The following is a 20486-nucleotide window of genomic DNA, read 5'->3' as shown; positions in this document are numbered from 1 at the left end:
TCCTCATTGCCATGGCTTCTCTTGCTGCAGAGCACGGGTTCTAGGCGCACGGGCTTCAGTAGCTGCAGCACATGGGCTCAATAATTGTGGCTCACGGGCTCTAAAGTGCAGGCTCAGTAGTTGTGGCACACGGGCTTAGTTGCTCTGCAGCATGTGGGATCTTCCCAGACCAGGGATCAAACCCGTGTCTCCTGCATGGACAGGCGGATTCTTAACCACTGCGCCACCTAGGAAGCCCCATTGCATTCTTTTAAAAAAATTTTTTTTAATTTCACTTTTAACAATCCTATTCTTATTTCTAAAGCAATCTCTCCTAATTTCAAATAGTTCCCGTTTTAAATAAGTAGTATTTTTTAGAGTGACAGCTTTATTTAGGTAAAATTCACATAGCATAAAATTCACTCTTTTAAGTGTACAATCTAGTGGCCTTTATCAGATTCATAGACTTGTACAATCTTCATCATTATCTAATTTCAGAACATTTCCATTATTCCCCAAAGAAACCCTATTTGCTTACTAAAAATCACTTCCTATTTCCCCTACCTGCAGCCCAGCCCCTGGCAACCACTGATCTGCTGTTTCTATGGATTTGTCTATATTGGGACGTTTCACATGAATAGAAGCATAAAATATGTGGTCTTTTGTGTCTGATTTCTTTCACTTTGCACGTTCTCAAGGTCCACCAATGTTGCGGCATGTATCAGTACTCCATTCTTTCTATTGCTAAATAACATTTCCACGTGTGTGTATAATTTTGTTTATCCATTCATCAGTCGATGGACATTTGTGTTGTTTCCCTTTTTTGGCTATTATGAATAATGCTGGTCTGAACATTTCTGTATAGGGTATTGTGTAAACATATGTTTTTATCTCTTGGGTATATTTCATTTCTCTAGGAGTGGACTTTCTGGGCAATATGAGAGCTCAGTGTTCAACTTTCTGAGGTACTGACAAAAGTTTTCCAAGATGGCTGCATCATTTTACATTCCCACCAGCAATATATAGCATTCTACTTACTCCATGTCCTCACCAATGCTTTTTACTGTTTGTCTTTTTTTATTACAACCACCCTGCTGGGTGCAAAGTGGTACCTCATCATGGTTTCATTTTCCTAATAACTAATATTGTTGAGCATCTTGTCAAATACTTACTGACCATTAGTCTACCTTATCTGGAAAAATGTCTATTCAGATGATTTAAAAATTAATTATTTGTCTTTTCATTGTTGAGTGGTAAGAGTTCTGGATCCAAGTTCCTTCCCAGTTATATGATTTGCCAATACTTTCTTATATTCCCTGGGTTGTCGCTTCGCTTTCTCCAGGTTTCTTTTGAAGCACAGAGTTTTTACTTTTGATGAAGTCCAATGTATCTGTTTTTGTCTTTTTTGTTTGTGCTTTTGGCATCAGATCTAAGAACAATTGCCTAATTCAAGATCGCAAATATCTGTGCCCATGTCTTAAGAGTTGTATACTTTTAGCTTTTCCAATTAGGTCTATGATTTATTTTGTGTTAAATTTTGCATATAGTGTGTATATGGTGTAATGTTCTTTTGCATCTTGTTGATAACTCCTCATCTTTTCAGTTTCTGGCATTTAGAGTTTTCTAAAGTTTTTTGTTTGTTTTATTTGTATTATTAACTGCTCATGGATGGGGTCATTTAAGTTTACTCCTCTGGTTAATCTCCTTTTATAGATTAAAACTGATGCTTTTCATCTAGAAAAAATAAATAAGTAAGCTCACCATGCTGTACATTAGGTCTTTAGAATTTATTTATCTTATAACTAAAAGTTTGTACACTTTGATCAATATCTCCCCATTTTGCCCACTCCATGTCCCCTGGTAACCACCCTTCTATTCTCTGTTTCTACGGTTCCACTTTTTCCACTTTCTCTTATAAGTGAAGTCATACACTATTTGTTTTTCAAGTGACTTACTTCACTTAGCATAATGCCTTCCGGGTTCACACATGTTGTCACAAATGGCAAGATTCCCTTCTGTTTTAAGGCTGAATATTGTTCCATGTGTATGTATATGATATATATATCATTTTCATTAGCTGTTTATTCACCAGTGGAGACTTAGATTGTTTCTCTATCTTAGCTGTTGTGAGTAAAGCTGCAATGAACTTGGGGGTACAGATATCTCTTCAGGATAGAGTTTATTCCCTTTGCATATATACCCAGAAGTAGGATCGCTGGATCCTATGGCAGTTCTATTTTTAGTTTTTTGAGGAACACCCATGCTCTTTTCCACAACGTCTGTACCAATGGGCACAGGGCCTGGATAGACATTTTTCCAAATGTCTGACAAGTATATGGAAAGGTACTCAACATCACTCATCATCAGGGAAATTCAAATCAATACCACAATTAAGTATCACCTCGCACCTGTTAGGATGGCTATTATTGAAAAGCCAAAAGGTAAGTGCTGGCTGAGATGGGGAGGAAAGGGAACCTTCATCTCTTCTCCTCGAGGAATCCACGAGGGGTCAGGCTTGAGCCCATCGCTGTTCAAGCTTCATGTAAAAGATAACCTTCCACCTCACCATTGGAGGGAAGCATGATTTTGTGAACTTAGTAGGCCCTTGTTCAGAGGGGTCATGTAGCATGGTGGCTTAGAACACTCTGGAATCAGACAACATGGGGTTTGAATCCCCACCTCACATTTTACCAGTGGTGACACTTCAGACAAATTAACTGTTTTCAACCTTGGGTTCTCCATCCACAAATTGGGTTCATACGGTGGCTTCCCTTATAGTGATTTTGTTTGGATCATATAATGATAATTCTAAAATAATAATTGTATTATTATTTGTTGTAGTAATAGTTGTCCTAGCAGAAGCTATGATTAAAGAAAACGATTGTATGCTACTTACTCTGTGCTAGGGATTGTTTCATCTCCTTCCACATAATATCCCACAGGATACAGCAGTCTTATAAATCGGGTGCTCTTGTTATCTCCGTCTTATATATCAGAAAAGCGAGGCACAAAGCAGGCTAGGTCACATAGCTGGTACGGGGAGGAGCCAGGAGGTGGATCCAGGCAGTTTGAGAACAGGAACTGAGTTCTTAACATTAATAATTACTTAGCAACGATGATTTTGCTCAGGAGCATGTGTTGGCCTGATTGTTTTACCACATTAGCTCATAAGTCCCTCACATCAAGCCTTGGGGGGATGCCCGGCCCGTTCATGCAACGATGGTTGTCGGAGAATAATGTATATGCGTGTGTGTATGTATTCTTTTTCAGATTCTTTTCCACTATAGATTATCACAAGATATTGCCTACAGTTCCCTGTGCTTTGCAGTAGGTCCATGTTGTGTACCTATTTTATATACAGTAGTGTGTATCTGTTCATTTCAAACTGCTACTTTACCCCTCCTCCCCCTTTCCCCTTTGGTAACCCGTAAGCTTGTTTTTATGTCTATGCGTCTGTTTCTGTTTTCTATTTAAACAAGCAGGCTTTTCTGAGCAGATGACATTAAATCACGGAGATCTGAGGAAAGGGAGGGAGGGGAGTCCTGCCTGACATCTCTGAGGGACAGAGTTTCTGAAAGACAGGCAAATGTAAAAGACACTGTGTTTGGGGTGCTCGAGGGGTAGTGGGGGAGGGGGCGCGCTTGGTTTGAGCGAAGGATGGGGAACGTGGGAGGTCAGATCAAGTAGGGGCTTTTCATTCTTTCTAAAGTCGTGGCAGGTTATCAGGGATTCTCATCCTAGAAGCAACAGCATCTCTCTCTGGATGCTGTGTGGAGAGAATTAGGGGAGGCAGAGGTAAAAATCAGGGAGACTAGTTAGGCAGCTGTCGTGATTCACTGGGAGAATGACTGTGGCTGGATTAGAGAAAGAACATTGGCAGAAGTGAGAAGTGGCTGACTATGGAGAACAGTATGGAAGTTCCTTAAAAAACTAAAAACAGAGCTACCATATGATCCAGCCATCCCACTCCTGGATATGTATCCAGAGAAAACCATACTTTGAAAGATACATGCACCTCAGTGTTCACAGCAGCACTGTTTACAATAGCCAGGACATGGAAGCAACCTAAATGCCCATCAGCAGAGGAATGGATAAAGAAGATGTGGTACATACATACGATGGAATATTACTCAGCCATAAAAACAACAAAATATTGACATTTGCAGCAACATGGATGGACCTAGAGACTGTCATACTGAATGAAGTAAGTCACACAGAGAAAGACAACTATCCTATGATATCACTTATATGTGGAATCTAAAAAAAGGGTGCAAATGAACTTATTTACAAAACGGAAGTAGGGTCATAGATGTAGAAAACAAACTTATGGTTACCAGGGGATAAGGGATAAATTGGAAGATTGGGGTTGACATATACACACCACTATATATAAAATAGATAACTAATAAGGACCTACTGTATGGTACAGGGAACTCTTACTCAATACTCTGTGATGACCTATATGGGAAAAGAACCTGAAAAAAAAAGAGTGGATATTTGTATATGTATAACCAATTCACTTTGTTGTACACCTGAAACTAACACAACATTGTAAATCAACTCTACTCCAATAAAAACTTTTAAAAGAAAAAAAGAAGTGGGAAGTGGCTGGATTCAGGATAGATTTCAGTGGTAAAGTCTGCAGCACCAGCTGGTGGATTGGATATAGGGAGAGAGAGAGGAAGCAAGGGTGACTCCAGGGGGACCCATGCACCCAGGAGAATCGTTGTGTCATGTAAGGAGCTTCAGTGGCAGGATGAGCAGTTTGGTGGGGAAAACAAAGAATATTTTGATGACCCCAATTTTATAGATGAGAAAAACCAGATTGGAATAGGTGAATCCAATAGCCAGACTCTCACCATGAGAAAAAGGTTATTACATTCAAACCCAGGCATTTCTGGCCCCTAACAAAATGCTCACTCACTAGCTCATCAACCCTTCTCTGTGTGCCTGTGAATTCTCACAACTCTAGTTTTCTCTGTCTCTTGGTTTTTTGGTTTTTGTTTTGTTCTGGCAGCGCTGCTTGCGGGATCTTAGTTCCCCAGCCAGTGACTGAACCTGCGCATTCGCCAGTGAAAGCCCAGAGTCCTAACTACTGGACCGCCAGGGAATTCTGCCTACTTCGCTCTTGAAATTATCAACTGCACGAGAGCTGTAGATTAAAATTAAGTTCCAATTCTCTGCACGTGCGTACGGGTCAACTTTCTCAAGAATCAAGACATCTTTGCTTTTTTATGGTGACTCTCAATTTATGTCCACGAGCTCAGATTCTCTCATGGTATAAATGAGGCTGAGACCAATAGTCTCATTTTGCAGAGATAAATCAGAGTATTCAGGACTGAACTGTGTCTCTCCCTAGATTCACATGTGGATGTGCTAACCCCCAAGGAGACACCAGAGATCTCTTTCTTTCTTTCCTTTTCTCTCTCCCTCTCTCCCTCCCTCTCCCTCTCCCCCCCCCCCCCCCCCCCCCACATGAGCACAGAGCAAAGACCTTCAGCACAGCAAGAAGGCAGCCTCTACAAGCCAGGAAGAGAGCTTTCTCCGGAAACCTAATTTGCCAGCACCTTGGTCTGGCCTCCAGAACCATGAGAAAATAAATCTATGTTGTTTAAACCACCCAGTCTGTGGTATTTTGTTATGACCTCCTCAGCAGGCAAATACGCACGCAGGGTTTCAGGATTTACTTATCTTATCTACAATTACTCAACTCTTAAAAAAACAACAGATACCAGCAAAGGTTGAAAATCTGCTGTTTCATCTCGTGCCACGCATCTATGAAATACAGGTATTAAGCAACTCTTGTAAAAAAAATAGTGGTTATCTAATTAGTGTCCCCAACAAATAAGTGGGAAATTCGGGGTTTGAAAGTTAGTCCCTGTGACATGAATGCTCATATATTTTCCACTAGTTCTAGAGTTGGCATTGCAAGATTTCAATCCCAGGTGGCATATATCTCTGCATTTTTGCCGAAGATAAAACTGAGCCCCACATCATCCCCTCGCTGCTACAATCGTGGGTAATTTCTCTCTACTTCCCTGTGGTTGGAGGTATTCATATGGAATCTCCAAGATTCAAGTCCAGCTCTGCTTCTCAGCACGTTCATGACTTTGGTCAAGTTGTCCTTTCATCCTCGCCACATCCCTCCCAGTACTGTTGGCTAGACACCAACTTTGGTTTCAAAAAATAGTTTACCACAGTTGGTTGAGTGCCTTGGGGCATAATGACTGTTCGGTTGAGCAAGAAAGGAATAATGGGTTCTTTCTGACGTCTCCTTCAGCCCATCCAGGGGGTGGGATGTTCTGTGTTTTGCTCACAGCGTCCTGCCTATGACTTAGGGTGTAGGATGGGATGAGTGTGTAGAACGTGCCTCACCAACTCAGCATGCGTTCATCACCGCCTCCGTAACCTCATAAATATTCAGGAATATAACTTCCCATTATCTTGGGGAGAGGTTGTAATTAGAACTGAGAGTATTTTTTAAAATTCACCAAAAAAAAAAAGAGAGAGAGAACATCAAAGATGCACAAACTATCTTCCCTAATCAAGGACAAGAATTCAAACATCTGCCACAAATATTAGTCCATTAAATAATAGGTATAGAAAATAATCATTATAATAGATATAGAAAACTGGCCTCACAGTCCATTGATTTTTTTGGTAGGTATCATGGACAGTCAGAATGATAGACTATGGTGTGATGAAAAATAATTAATTGGAATTACTCAAAAAAAAAAAGTGTTCACTGGGCTCTCAAATCAGATGCAGGTAGCCCAAATATTTTAGAGATCTGGTATGTAAGCTCAGAGTGCAAAAGTAATTTTCCAGAGTCACTCAGCTAGCAAGTGCCAGAGATGAAGTAAGTTCATGGGTAGAGAATAAGAGTTGAACTTGTGGCTACAAAGAGACCAGGCTTCCTATGAAGAGACCTCACTAACAACGGGGTGGCGGAAAGCAGGATGGCTTGATGTCAGACGCCCGGATTGAGTCTGTGCCCTTCCACTTCTGCACGAGCCACATAACTTTGACAAACGATATTGCCTCTTTGAGCCTCAGTTTCCCCAGATGTCAACCAGGGATACAATTCTCACGCCAAGAAGTTGTGTGAGACGTCTCTCAGTCCTGCGGGTGATGCCAGCCATGTTGGTTACTCATGATTGACAGGTGACCTCATTACCTGTAGAGAAACCAGAGACTGTGTTAAGATCTATCAGTTCAGCAAAATAGAGAAATAGAGCAAAAGCCTACGTGTCAGACAGAAAAGACCTGGCTTCTCTGTGCCTTTATCAGTTCCTCCACTTCTCTTGTGTTCTGTTTTCTCATTTCTATCTAGGATAAACAAATGTGTTTCGAAGCAGTACCTGGTCTCCCTATGTTTTGCAAATGGGGCATAAGTGAAGTAATGTCTGAAAAGATCTCAGCACAGACAGATGGGGAAGGATGGGCGTTAATCCCCTCCCTTCCTGATGTTGTCATGATGCTTGATCTCCAGGGACGGCTTGTTCCTCATCTTGGATTGCCCTGGGGGTCCACCAGGACACCCGCCTCCTTAGGGGAAGTCACTCTTCCAATCCCTCTCTCTCTTATAAAGCGCTCTTCCCGGATCCCTCCAGAGATGGCAGATGGGAAAGGAATTCTAAAGTGGACCAAGACCACGCAGAGGGACTTGGATTAAGATCTGTCCTTTCCACACACTGACCACAAGGCACAATGCTTAGCCTTTCCAAGCTTTATTTATCCAGGAGGCTAAAGCTGCCTTTGCCTTTGTTGCTGGACTTTCTCTCTCTCTCCCCTCCCCTCTCTCTTTTAATAATCAAGGGAGTAAATGATATGGAATGGATACGAAAGTGTTAAGCGAGATCTGAAGCAGTGCTTCTAAACCTTTCTCAAACATCGGATTCACTGGGAGGGCTTGTTACAACACAGGTGACTGGTTTCATCCCCAGAGTTTCAGCAGGTCTGGTGGCGGGCCCCAAGGATTGGCATTTCTAACAAGTTTGCAGGTGAGGGTGATGGAGCTGGTCCAGGGGCCGCACTTTCAGAGTGCTGCCAGATAGCATTCTGAGATGGATGTTCCTAATTGTTCTCGGCACCCTGAGATTTAAGGTATGAGAGAAAATGCTATAGAGTGTGTTTGTGAGCTGTGGGACCAGGTGGAGTAGGAGGGGCAGAAATTAGAGAGTATAAAATCAGAGGCAACACTTGCTGCAGTGCAGGCCATCTGCAGGTAGTTGGAAGTGATGACAAATCTGGCAAGCTGGGTGTCCTTGGTTCTCTGTATATATGGGCTGAAAGCAGGTGAGATGGCAAGAGGAGGGAGTGAGGGGAGGAGGGGAGGACAGAGGAAGAAGGTGAGACCTGGAAGGCAGTGGTCTGGGGTGAGACAGAGGAAAAAGATTCTATCCAATGTCCTTAATATCCCTTTTTTAAATTAATTTATTTCTTTATTGGCTGTGTTGGGTGTTCGTTGCTGCTTATGGGCTTTCTCTAGCTGTGGAGAGCGGGGTCTACTCTTTGTTGCGGTGTGTGGGCTTCTCATTGCAGTGGCTTCTCTTGTTGTGGAGCACGGGCTCTAGGAGCACCAGCTTCAGTAGTTGCAGCATGCAGGATCAGTAGTTGTGGCTTGGGCTCTAGAGCGCAGGCTCAGTGGTTGTGGCGCACGGGTTTAGTTGCTCTGTGGCATGTGGGATCTTCCTGGATCAGGAGTCAAACCTGTGTCCCCTGCACTGGCAGGCGGATTCTTAACCACTGCACCATCAGGAAGTCCCCTCCATAATATCTTTTAAATATAGCATAATGGTTAGTGCAGGATAGAGGATTTGGAGCATTCTGGGTTCAAATCCTGTCTCTTTCCCTTGTGCATGAGCAGGAAACTTTGCCTTTCTTTAAGCCTCAGCCTTCTCATCTATATAATACTTAGAACAGTCTTTAAGAAAGAGGAAGCTTGGACAACCCCCGAAGAGAACAACTTGGATGAACCTGGGGGACATAACGCCATGTGAAATAAGCCAGTCACAGAAGGACAAATACCGCATGGTTCTACTTAGATCAAGTATCTAAAATAGTCACACTCATAGAATCAGAGTGTAAAACTGGTGTTGCCAAGAGCTGGGGAGAAGGGGCAATGGGGAGTTTGTTTAATGGGTAAAAAGTTTCAATAATGCAAGACAAAACAGTTGCAGAGGTCTGCTGGAACACATGGTGTCTATAGTTAGCAGTACTGGTTTGTGCACTCAAAAATTTGCTGAGAAAGTAGATCTCATGTGAAGCGTTCTTACAACAATTTTAAAAAAAAGAAAGAAAGAGAGGGAGAAAGAAAGAAGGAAGAAAAGAAGGTAAGGAAGAAAAGGAAGGAGTGAGGGAGGGAGAGGAGGAAGGAGGAAGGAAGAAAGGGAGGGAGAGAGAAAGAAAGAAATAAAAAAGAAAGAAAGAAAAGAAAGAAAGAAGAAAGAGTGAAAGAGAGAAAGAAAGAAGAGAGTGAAAGAGAGAGAGAAAGAGAAGAAAGAAAGAAAGAAGAAAGAGAGTGAAAGAGAGAAAGAAGAAAGAAAGAAAAGAAAGAAAGAAAGAAAAGAAAGAAAGGAAGGAAGAGAGAGAGAGAGAGAGAGAGAAAGAAAGAAAGAAAGAAAGAAAGAAAGAAAGAAAGAAAGAAAGAAAGAAAGAAAGAAAGAAAGAAAGAAAGAAAAAGAAAGAAAGTTTATTATATATTGCTTTGGAAAGTTCTCCAAGATCTTTTGTTAAGGGAGCAAGTTTCAAAATAAACAGTATGTAGGCCAAGCTCCCCTTTGTGTAAAAAGGGAGTAAAATGATATTAATATACACACTTGAATATTCATAAACTATCTCTGTAGGTTTCAAAGAATTACGAGATGGTTATTTATCTGTGGGGAGGCTGGGGTCAGGGACGGCTGGAAAGACTGATACGATTTCCTTTTATAACTTGTTTGAAGTTTGAACCACATGTGTTGCCTCTCCAGAAAACAAATATATTAAATAGAGGGCAAGTGATCTTTCTCTCTCGTTGTTGTAAGGATTAAAATAGAAAAGGTAGGTAAAATCCTTAAAACTGTCAATGTCCTGCATCTAACCAAAGCCCACCAGGAACAAGGATGTTGGAGAAATTGGTTTATCACTCATTGGAGCCAAGAAGACCACACAGCATAGGGTACCGTGCGCTGTCTCAGGAAGAGGGTGTTAGAACCTATTGTAGGGTTTGGGCTCTGGGTGGAAGACTGAGGCAGGGGGAGGGGGGTGTGAGCAGAAAGTGGAGACAGTTCTACCCCTGGGTATCAATAAATCTTCTCTAGAATGAAGACAGAACAGCACTGCGGAGAAAGGTGTAATCCGCAGAGAAGCAGCAATCACTCTTCTTGGCCAAGGGGACAAAGTGAACTTGTTTTTGCCTGCGCTTAGAAGTGGTTTTGCTTTATCACATTTTCTCATGATCTCAGAGTAACCTTGTCTGAGGTCGTGATTCTGTGAGTTTTTTTACCTCCGACTGGAGAACGATATGGCTATGACCCTCTAGTGCCAAGTCAGCTTTCAGACATCGGGGCGGGGGTGACTTTAGCGTCCTCTTTCTCAGAACATATTGGGCGAAACTGTAAGGCCTCAGCTGACACTGGTGGTGGCATTTCTTCTCATCATTAGCTGGCGGTGGGGAGGGGGAGGGGAGGGGAGGAGACGGAGGAAGAGGAGGGAGTCGAGGAAGGGGTGGGGGGAGGGGATCGAAAGGTAAAAATGGGAATGTTTGGTCAGGCGTACAATGTCATCAGGACATCAAGCACGGTGACAGGAGAGCTGCATGGATTTAACCTTGTTTAGCAGTATTAGTAGATGAAATGGCAAACGACCATTTCTGGGGTGGAGAAAGAAATAGCGTATTTCCTGGACTCAGACAGAGCTGGATAAGGGCCCAGGCTGCACCCGTTCTCTTTCACCAGTAAAATGAGGAGAAGGCTGTGAAGATTAAAAACTGTAAGATAAGAGGCTATAAAGGTTAACTGCCGTGACTGGACAAAGCAGGAAACTCACCCAGCTACTGTTGACCTTTATAGCGAAATTTAAGGACCCACACTTTTATCCTAAAGCGCCCCTCATCTGCACACAACGGAGCTTCAGCTTTGGGGCAGCACCTCCTAGAAGAGTTTCGGAGCCCGAACACCCCCACCCCCCACCCCCCACGCCAGAGGCAGGATTATTTCAGAGGCTCAGTTTCTGCAGCCAGAGTACCTGAACTACTTTTTAGTTCTCTGACTTTGAACAGGCGGTTTCCCTCTCCAAGCCTCCATTTCGGTATCTACAAAACGGAGATCATCATTAATAATATGTAACCTATAAATATAAAACATAATGATACCGACTTTACAGGGGCGTTGCAAGAATCGTTTCGGTGAGATAATTAGCAGAAGGCATTAAGAAAAAAACCACTTTGAAAACATTGACATCTTCAGCTACTTTCCGAAAAGCAGGGCTGCTATTGGCGGATACGGATGCCGTAATCACCACACGGTACCTCCTGCGTTATAGACTCTCACCCAGACCTAAGAATTAGCATCATTATATCAAAGATCAAGAGAGTGGGGCACATCAATTAAGTCACTTGCACAGGTAAGGGACATTTCCAAGGTAACGGCAATGTGGTGTCCAGAACAGAGTCTTCAGAGTAAGACTTCTTGAGTTTGAACCTTGTTTCCCCTAGTCAGTGGTCACAGAACTTCCAGTAGTTCTTTGCTGCCTACGTTTTCTCATCTGTAAATCTTTGCGAGTCAGGGAGAAGAGGGTTTTAAATTATAATCTCTCCTTCATAGGGCTGTTGTGAAGATCAACTGACAGCAATGACTGAAACATAGGAATGGCAAATTCAATATTAGCTAATGCTATTAATTAACAGGTCTTTGTACTTCATTTCTAGTCTTTAACCAGGTCCAACCTGGCTTTTATGGTGGTGGTGCCACGGAGACATGCCCTGAAACAGGTTCAGGGATAATAAAAGAGCAAAATGATTTTTTAAAAAAATCAAACAAAATCATCAAGGCTTCTGGAAATATTCCACCTCTAGCACTGAACAAACAACAGGTTGTTTTCTTGAAAAGTTGGCATGTGGGCAAAAGATAGACTGTTCATCCCAACCTTCTGACTTGTGGAATTTCATCCAATGATTGGAAGTTGAGTAACTTTGGATAGGGTAGATTTACACTAACGTACACAAAGAAAGACCTTCGGAATAGTTGGAGGTCATTCCTGAATTAATGGGCTGTCTTGGATGGATGCAAGATCCCCCTCCCCACTGGACATTATCATAAGTCATCCAAAATGGGATCGTTTTTCTGCAACAGGAGAGCAGTTGACTGCATGAACTTCAAAATACTTAGAATAGCCATTAGTCTAAGAATGGCGTATTTAGGAGGTGGTCTAAATTTTAACCTTTTTTTTTTTCTCTTTCAGACTTGATCGTCCGTATCCGTCCTCCGTTTCCAGGTTGGGAGACGTCTTTTTACCTGTTAGCATCTCAAATGTTAGCCCCACCCCCACCCCCCCCACCATGGAACAATGTTATGTTCCTGAATGTTCCTTGCACTTACTTCACTGTTGTTTTACTCTTTCTTTCACTGCTCTTCTGGCATAAAAGGCCCTGCCTGATCGTGGTAGCCAAGCCATATATTTCAAGACCCAGTTAAGTCAGCCCTGGAAGGTTTCCTCCCTTGTTCCTCCAGAAATTGCCATCAGCATTTGTGGGTCTTATTGTTTGTATGTTACTTGTAACAGCCTTTTATGTAGAGATATTATCTACATACCATGAAATTCACCCATTTTAAGTGTACCATTTAATGATTTTTAGTACCTTTACAGAGTGATGTAAACATCATCACAATCCAATTCTAGACTGTTTCCATCACCTCAAGAAGAGCCCTTGTATCCATTTGCCAGCCCCATGCCATTCCCATCCCTAGGCACAGGCAACCACTGATCTAGTTTCTGTCTCCGTAGATTGATCTCTTCTGGATAGTTCATAGAAATGGAATCATATATGTGACATTTTTTGTGTGTCTGTTTTTTATTCTTTTTTATAAATTTATTTATTTATTTATTTTTGGCTGCATTAGGTCTTTGTTGCTGCCCACAGGCTTTCTCTAGTTGTGGCAAGCTGGGGCTACTCCTTGTTGTGGTGCACGGGCCTCTCATTGTGGTGGCTTCGCTTGTTGCGAAGCATGGGCTCTAGACACACAGGCTTCAGTAGTTGTGGCAGTTGTGGCATATGGGCTCAGTAGTTGTGGCACATGGGCTTAGTTGCTCCGTGGCATGTGGGATATTCCTGGAGCAGGGGTCGAACCCATGTCCCTGTGTTGGCAGGTAGATTCTTAACCACTGCGCCACCAGAGAAGTCCTGTGTCTGTTTTTTTTTTAAGTTTAAAAGTTAATCATGGGGATTCCGTGGTGGCAGAGTGGTTGAGAATCTGCCTGCCGATGCAAGGGATGCAGATTTGAGCCCTGGGCTGGGAAGATCCCACGTGCCACACAGCAACTAAGCCTGTGCACCACAACTACTGAGCCTGTGCTCTAGAGCCTGTGAGCCACAACTATTGAGCCCATGTGCCACAACTACTGAAGCGCGCATGCCTAGAGCCACAACAAGAGAAGCCACTGCAATGGGAAGCCCTCACACGGCGACAAAGAGTAGCCTCTGCTTGCCACAACTAGAGAAAGCCCACGAGCAGCAATGAAGACCCAATACAGCCAAAAAATAAAAATAAAAATAAATAAAATAAAATAAATTTATAAAAAAACTTAATCATGGAACTCATATGGGGTCATCACAGATAGCTTTGCCAAAATACCCCAATTCTTGGAAGAGTTGAACTATATCCACATGTAGACAAGCGGGACTCAATTTTAACCTATAGCTCTCATGAAGTTGAGAGTTTCAAGAAAGAAACACAGATATGGGAACACTGTATGGGAATAGTCAAGCCAGTGAATGGGAAACTTTAGTTACAAAAGATGTTGATTGGCTTTTTAACTATTTGAACCACCAGTTATTTGTTTGGGGGTTGAACCAACACAGCCTGGAGTATATGGTGGGAAAATGTGGCCTCTTAGCCCTCTTGGTTTTGAGGTCAGAAGAAAGTTATTTTCAGAGCAGCGGACAGCAGGCTTTCTTTGTTTATAAATTGAGATCATATGCTGAGGACCAAAGCTGACCTTAGGAGAAGCTGATCTTAGGAAAAGCTGACAGTACCCAGCTCATTGGACTGATGTAAGGATATTGTTAAATGTGTTAGTCTTTGTAAATTGGGCATGTTATGTCCAGCACAGAGTAAGCTGTATAATAGCTCATTATATAAATAAGTTATAATAACTGACTCACAAATAATGAACATAGTTATAACCAATTCTAAGTGATAGAAAATTGTTACACAGTAATTTAAAATGTTATATGATAAATATTATAATTACAGTGTAATAATAAAAGTACTAACAGGAATTCCCTGGCAGTCAAGTGGTTAAGACTCCATGCTTCCACTGCAGGGGGCAAGGGTTCAGTCCCTGGTTGGGGAACTAAGATCCCCTATGCCACATGGTGAGGCCAAAAAATAATTAATTAATTAATTAATTAAATTTTAAAAATAAATAAAAGTGCTAACATACATGTTTAAAGTAATAAAATAATCATTAAATAAGAAATATAAATGATGTATACTGATAAATATGAAGTAATTGCTAAATAGTAAAAATCAATGAATTTTGCATCAAAATTATTTCAGGCTTATGAAGGGCCAACCAATATTTATTATGTTTCTAGTACGGACCAGTTCCTATCAGTTGATACCATGGGTCTAGCATTGAACAAGATATGTGTGGTCACTTCTGACAAACAAGAGAGACACTGAAGAAGTTGTTACATGTTAAATAAATATAAAAACTTATAAGAACTATAAGAGAACTTGTAAGGTCCTCTTACAGTACAAGTGGATCCGGCGTCATCTGGTTGTTCAAGGGAATTCCATGGAGATTTCTACATTTAGCCTAAACATCAGAGGAAGGTAAACAGGCAGAGGGTGTGTGGCGTTCCTTCCAGGCAGACATCACATCTATAAATCCCCAAGGCAAGAAAGATGGTGGTACACAGGGGAGACCTTACAAAGCTTGAGCAGGGAGGGCACAAGGAAGGGTGGTCCAAGGTGAGGCTGGAGGTGTATTTGGGAACCAGATCGAGTAGGGTATCCTAAGCCATTTCAATGCTATTTCTTATCCTAAGAGTAATGGAATATGAATAGCTTGTGTGGCAGAGTCAGGTTAGTATCCAAGAACAAACATACTCCCTGCAGTGGGAAGAGCAGATGGGACCAGTTGGTTGGAAGCGTACAGAAATAAGTTACTGAGTAGTCAAGGCAAAAGGTGTGGAAGGAAGTGAACAGTTTTGAGAGATATTTAGGAGCTAACTTTGACAGGCTGAGAGATTTATTTTTCTAAGAGAGAGAGAGAAAAAAATCTAAGAAAGACTCTAGAATTTTCGCTTAGGAGATCTGGTGCACAGTTGCTAAAAGACTCACATGAAAAGGAAGCCAGTGACTCCAGTCTGCTTCCAGGTCCTGGTTGAAATAGGCTTCCTTCGATATTCACATGTACATTTTGTGCCAAACCCAGAGAAGGCAGTTAGGGAGACCAGCCACACGTGGATGCGGGGGCGGTTGGTGCCAATGAATGTGGTAGATGTTAGAAAGTCAATTCCCTTCGTAAGCTTGGTCCACATTCTGCCTGTTTTCTCTTTTCCAGTATATTTTAACCATTCCTGTATCTTTCCATTTGTGTACGGCGGCGTCATCTACTACAACTGCATCTCCGTCCGCAGTGATTATGCCTGGTGTTCTATTGACAAGGTATTCCAAGGCAGATGGCGGTACTGTACCGCAGCAGGTGAGGACCCCTAGGTTGGGCTGTCTTTGATGCCTAGGATCCAAGAAGCAACTGACAGCAGCAGACTACATGGTTTGGGGGGTCAAGTAAACGTGAGTCCAAATCCTGACTTTTCTACCACCTTGAAGACAGTTCTGTGTGGTAGAAAAATCATGTGTTATTAGGGTAGCAATGGTTAATCTTAAGACTTTTCGGGTTCACGTTTTTCCTTCTACTCCACCCTTTCTCTGCAGATCCCCCAAAGTGTACCTTCCCTTTCTTGTACAGAAATAAACTCTTTGATAGTTGCACCAAGGAAGGCTATATTTTGAGTCGCAGTTGGTGCTCACTGACAAAAGATTACAGCCACGATGGAAAATGGAAACAATGCTCTCCTTACAAGTAAGTTGGCTGGGGAAGGATGGAGGGGGGGTCTTCCAGATCTCTTAAAATGGGGAACCCTCTGGCTTAATGGAAAGGGAAGCTTGGGGTCTAGATTATCTAGTGATGGCATAGATCAGAGGTCACCAAACATTCCCTACAAAGGGCCTACTGGTAAGTCATTTAGGCTGTGCAAGCCATACTCAACTCTGCCTTGTAGCACAAAAAGAGCCTCTGGTAAATAAAAAAAAATAATAATAATGAACATGATGTATTCCATTAAAACTTTATTTGTAGGCCCTGAAATTTGAATCTCATATAATTTTCAAATATCACAAAATATCAGTTACCTTTTGATTTCTGGCTTTTGTCAACTGCTTGGTTTTTTTATTTGCATATGAATTCTGTTTCTCTATTATATTACTTTTTGATGAATTGGAAGTACAGCCATTGCTGTCAACCATTCAAAGAAGAGAAAACCATTAGTTCACAGGCCATCCAAAAACATATGGTGGGTTGGCTTTGCCTTCGGGTTCTAATTTGCTGGCCCCTGGCTTGAATGATTTGTCCGTGAGCTCATTCGAGTGAAGAAATGAGGTGAGTTTCCATTCAAAAGAAGATATGGGAAGGAGAAAAATGTGATCAACAGACATTGCAGAGTTCACCCATTTCTATGCTCGAATTATATCGAGCTTGGGAAGTGATTATAGATGTCATTATGCCCATAGAGAAACAAGGAGGCTAAAGCATAAGAGGCTAGGCTATACCCAAACCCAGTGTCAAACCCCATCATCTTAATAAAGTTTCTTTCAGAGACCACTTATGAACCATTTCCATTAACTGAGCCCATACTATACACCCTAGTATGAGCTTTCCACTAAATCTCTCTCTCCCCATCAAAACTGAAAATTTATGGATGTAGAAATGGACATTGAGAGCCTGGGCATCTTAGCCAATCAGCTAGTAAGAGATGAAGTAAGAGATTTAGCCTGGACTCAATCTGAGTACTGATGGCTAAAATCAGTATTCATTTCCACACCCCCAGCATCTGTCAAAACTCATACGGGAACTACTTTGGAGACGTCTTTGGGGTCATTTTCAACAGTAACCCACAGATAAAGACTCACATGGGGCATTCCCTTTCCACATTGTAACTCTAGTAAGTGATCAGGTTGACCTTTCTTGCTGCACTTCCAGAAAAGTCGAGGCCCCATTTGGGACCCAACACAGCAACTGTGTTGTTTGATATGTACATGGGTTCCAGTTTCTCCCCCAAATGACTTTGATTGATTCTTGAACCTTCTCTGGAGCTCAGCCCATAGTCATTCATTCCTAGGCTGGTCTGCAGATTTTCAGCTTGCTAAGATGCCAGGAAGGTTCGGAGGTTTCTAAATTTGGCTTTTAATTGGATGTTACTCATCTGCAAGCTTTTTATTACTTTATAAAAGGGTATCAGTGGTGCTTGTCTATAGCCATTCAGTTTCATTGTTTGTATAGTGATTGTTTCCTGGGCGTTCTTAGCCAGCTAATGTATGCCTCTCTACGGGATACTGTCCCAGTGCAAATCCAGGGAGAGTTTTAACAGTTGGACCGCCACCTCGCACTAGGAGCTGTGTCTTCTTCACCTACCACCAGTAATGGGCTCCTCCTTGCCCTCACAGATTGGGAGTGACCCGGCTCCAAGTCCCCATCTGATGCCTACTTTCCTGGACCACTTCCAGTGCTGTCACAGACTGGGTCCTCAGACACAGATTTTTTTTTCTCTGTCTCCCTTCTTTCCTCTCTCCCTCCTTTCTTTTTTACTCCCTTGGTCCAGAAATTTTGAGATGGCTAATAAAAATAATTAGCCTTACAATAATAAATGTAATTAATGGATGAAAACTCAAGGAAAATTCAGAGTAATATAGCAGGAGGTAAAGTTAGCACTCTATGATGAGACAGAGCTTCCTAGCAGCCAAGTAAATAGGAATCTATGTTTAGTTCCATTAATTACATTATCCTTAATATTGAAAACCTACTTTCAAGAGAAGACTTTTAGAAGGGCTTATCACTCTCCTTCATAAGAAATGTTTAGTTTTATGCATGAAAATAACTCTTTCCTCCACCCCATCTTCCTACATCCTGCTACCTTTCTGCTTTGAAGGGTCATACTCGGTAGTGGCTAATCACTAATTCACCATTTACTTCACCTCTATGAGCCAGTTTTCTTATCTATAAAATAGATTTAAAATGAGCATTTTATAGACAACCATTCATAATCATTTATAGTGCTTATGAAGGTGGCCTAATACAGGGTAAGTGTGATATTGTGTTTGCATTTTCCCCTCACTTCTTTTCCTTCTCTCATTCTTTCTTTTTTCCCCTTTGTCCCTTACTTTCCCTTTTTTTTTTTTATAAAAACAGATTTAAGGCGGAGTGCACAGCCATATAAAATAAAAGACAGCAATAATTAGAAGTAGGTTAAAAATATGGAAGGATGACTGAGATGAGGATGAATGGGATGTAGAAGGGAGCCTGCCCTAAGATTAACAGATTAAAATAGAACACAGAGCCTTCCTACCTGTTACAGGTGAGCCAGGGTTTGGGTGACCTTGAACTCTTCTTGTCAGTAAATAGCGATGCCCCTGGACCCAGCAATTGCCATTCTACGGATGTATCCTAAAGAAAACACTGGACAACCACACAAATATATATGTAAGGCAATGGTCCTCATGGTGACCAAGAAACAGTTACCATATCCATCAGTTATATTTGAATCAGAAGAGGCACAGTAAAATAGAATATTGAAAATAGACGTGTAGGTTGGTATTTAATGACATGAAAAATGTTCAAGATATAATTTTCTGTTACAAGGTAGACAGCCTTAAGAAACACAGCAATTTTAAAATACTCATAAGTATTTTATTCTAAACATAGAAAAAAAGGTCCTAGACAGGTAAGTATGAGAAAATGTTAGTTATAGTCACATTTGTATTGGATTGTTGGCAAGTTCCACATTCTTAGTATTACTATCTTTCCATGCTGTCTAATATTTGTAATTATATGCATGCATTGCTTTTATTTTTTTAGTATTTATTTTGATTTACACAAGTGATATGTGAGTAGATGCTCATTTAAACATTGAAGCAACACGTGGATACAGGGAGTAAAACACTATTCCCTCTCACATTTTCTCTACCCTTTCCACTCTCTTTCACGGCAGAAAATGCAACTGACGATTCAGGATGTGTTCTTCCAGGTTCATTCTATGCATTACAGGAGTATAAAATTTTAACACCTTTTTAAACATAATTGAATTATGCTGTCCCCTTTGTCCTGTGACTTGATCTTCATTTGAATATATACATTATGGAGATTTTTCCACACGAATGCATAAACTCTCCTCACTTTTCTTCATGCTTTTAATCAAATTTCATAATATGGATATACCATTCCCCTGTCAAAGTACAGTTTGATTGTTTTTAATATCTTGATGTGACTGTGGCCAAATGGGTACTGTCTACATTGGTTTTTTAATACGTGTGTAAGGGTTTTTTAAATTATTATTAAAATAGCTGAGTGAAATCACTGGGTCAAAGAATATGTACATGTTAAGTGTGTGTGTTAAATTTTAAGTTATTCCAAAGTATCCTCAGTCAATATTATGAGACTGACCATTTTAACAACTTCCTTAATGTTGAAAATTATCAACTTAATAAATTTGTTCAAATAATGGACTATATAGCTTATGTTAAATTAACCAGCAAATTAAGATGGTCAATAATGGCATATTAAATTTCAAAATGAGAGAGAAATACTTACACCTTCCTTAGGCCACTGATCACTAATGTTCTTCTCTCCTCCTGTTCTACTTATTCATGCCATTTAGTTCTTAGAGGTAGACCAGATCTCCCATCTGGGAGGAGCAAGGATTAGCCCATCTTGAATAGTGATAGATTGTGATACTGATTCTAATCTCTTTTTTCTTCCACAGTGTTTAGATAAGTCTTGGTGTTCTTGAAGAGGCACAAGTTATAGGATTCACCTGCTGCCTCCCAAAATACATCCTTTCCCTGATCATTCTGACCAATAAATATTTGCTCTCTCTTCCACGTGAATGACTCCTTTTCTCGAAAAAAGACACAGCCAAAGCTCAATGGTGATCAATGCAATGCTGGCCGTGGTGGAGTGGCAGAGCAGTAGGGCATTGTGGGGAAGACTTGAAAATCCTGATGAATTGGTTTTTTTTCTGA

General features: G+C 41.3%; 2 protein-coding genes across 2 annotated transcripts in view; one reads left to right on the top strand and one right to left on the bottom strand.

Annotated features, from left to right (window-relative positions):
- Nucleotides 1-2956, bottom strand: part of ELSPBP1 (epididymal sperm binding protein 1) — a 63378-nt gene extending 60422 nt beyond the window's left edge. Inside the window, exon 1 of the mRNA XM_057713676.1 lies at nucleotides 2876-2956. The gene's annotated coding sequence lies outside the window, so the exon portion shown is untranslated. The remainder of the gene's footprint in view (nucleotides 1-2875) is intronic.
- Nucleotides 2396-20348, top strand: LOC130838130 (binder of sperm protein homolog 2-like). Its single transcript, XM_057710890.1, has 5 exons — nucleotides 2396-2420; nucleotides 12424-12456; nucleotides 15754-15894; nucleotides 16128-16275; nucleotides 20228-20348. The coding sequence occupies exons 1-5, from the start codon at nucleotides 2396-2398 to the stop codon at nucleotides 20232-20234; spliced, it is 354 nt and encodes a 117-aa protein (XP_057566873.1). The 3' UTR covers nucleotides 20235-20348.
- The last annotated feature ends 138 nt before the right edge of the window (nucleotides 20349-20486 follow it).

This window comes from Hippopotamus amphibius, chromosome 16 (genome assembly GCF_030028045.1).
Source record: "Hippopotamus amphibius kiboko isolate mHipAmp2 chromosome 16, mHipAmp2.hap2, whole genome shotgun sequence".
NCBI lineage: Eukaryota > Metazoa > Chordata > Mammalia > Artiodactyla > Hippopotamidae > Hippopotamus > Hippopotamus amphibius.
This window is presented reverse-complemented; position numbering and strand designations above follow the sequence as displayed.

Bases quoted from the DNA above. Each gene is read 5' to 3' on its own strand.
- LOC130838130 (XM_057710890.1), top strand. From the start codon at position 2,396: ATGGCTATTATTGAAAAGCCAAAAG. The intron at 2,421-12,423 runs GTAAGTGCTGGC...TTTCTCTTTCAG, and splicing joins TATTATTGAAAAGCCAAAAG to ACTTGATCGTCCGTATCCGT. The intron at 12,457-15,753 runs GTTGGGAGACGT...TCTCTTTTCCAG, and splicing joins TATCCGTCCTCCGTTTCCAG to TATATTTTAACCATTCCTGT.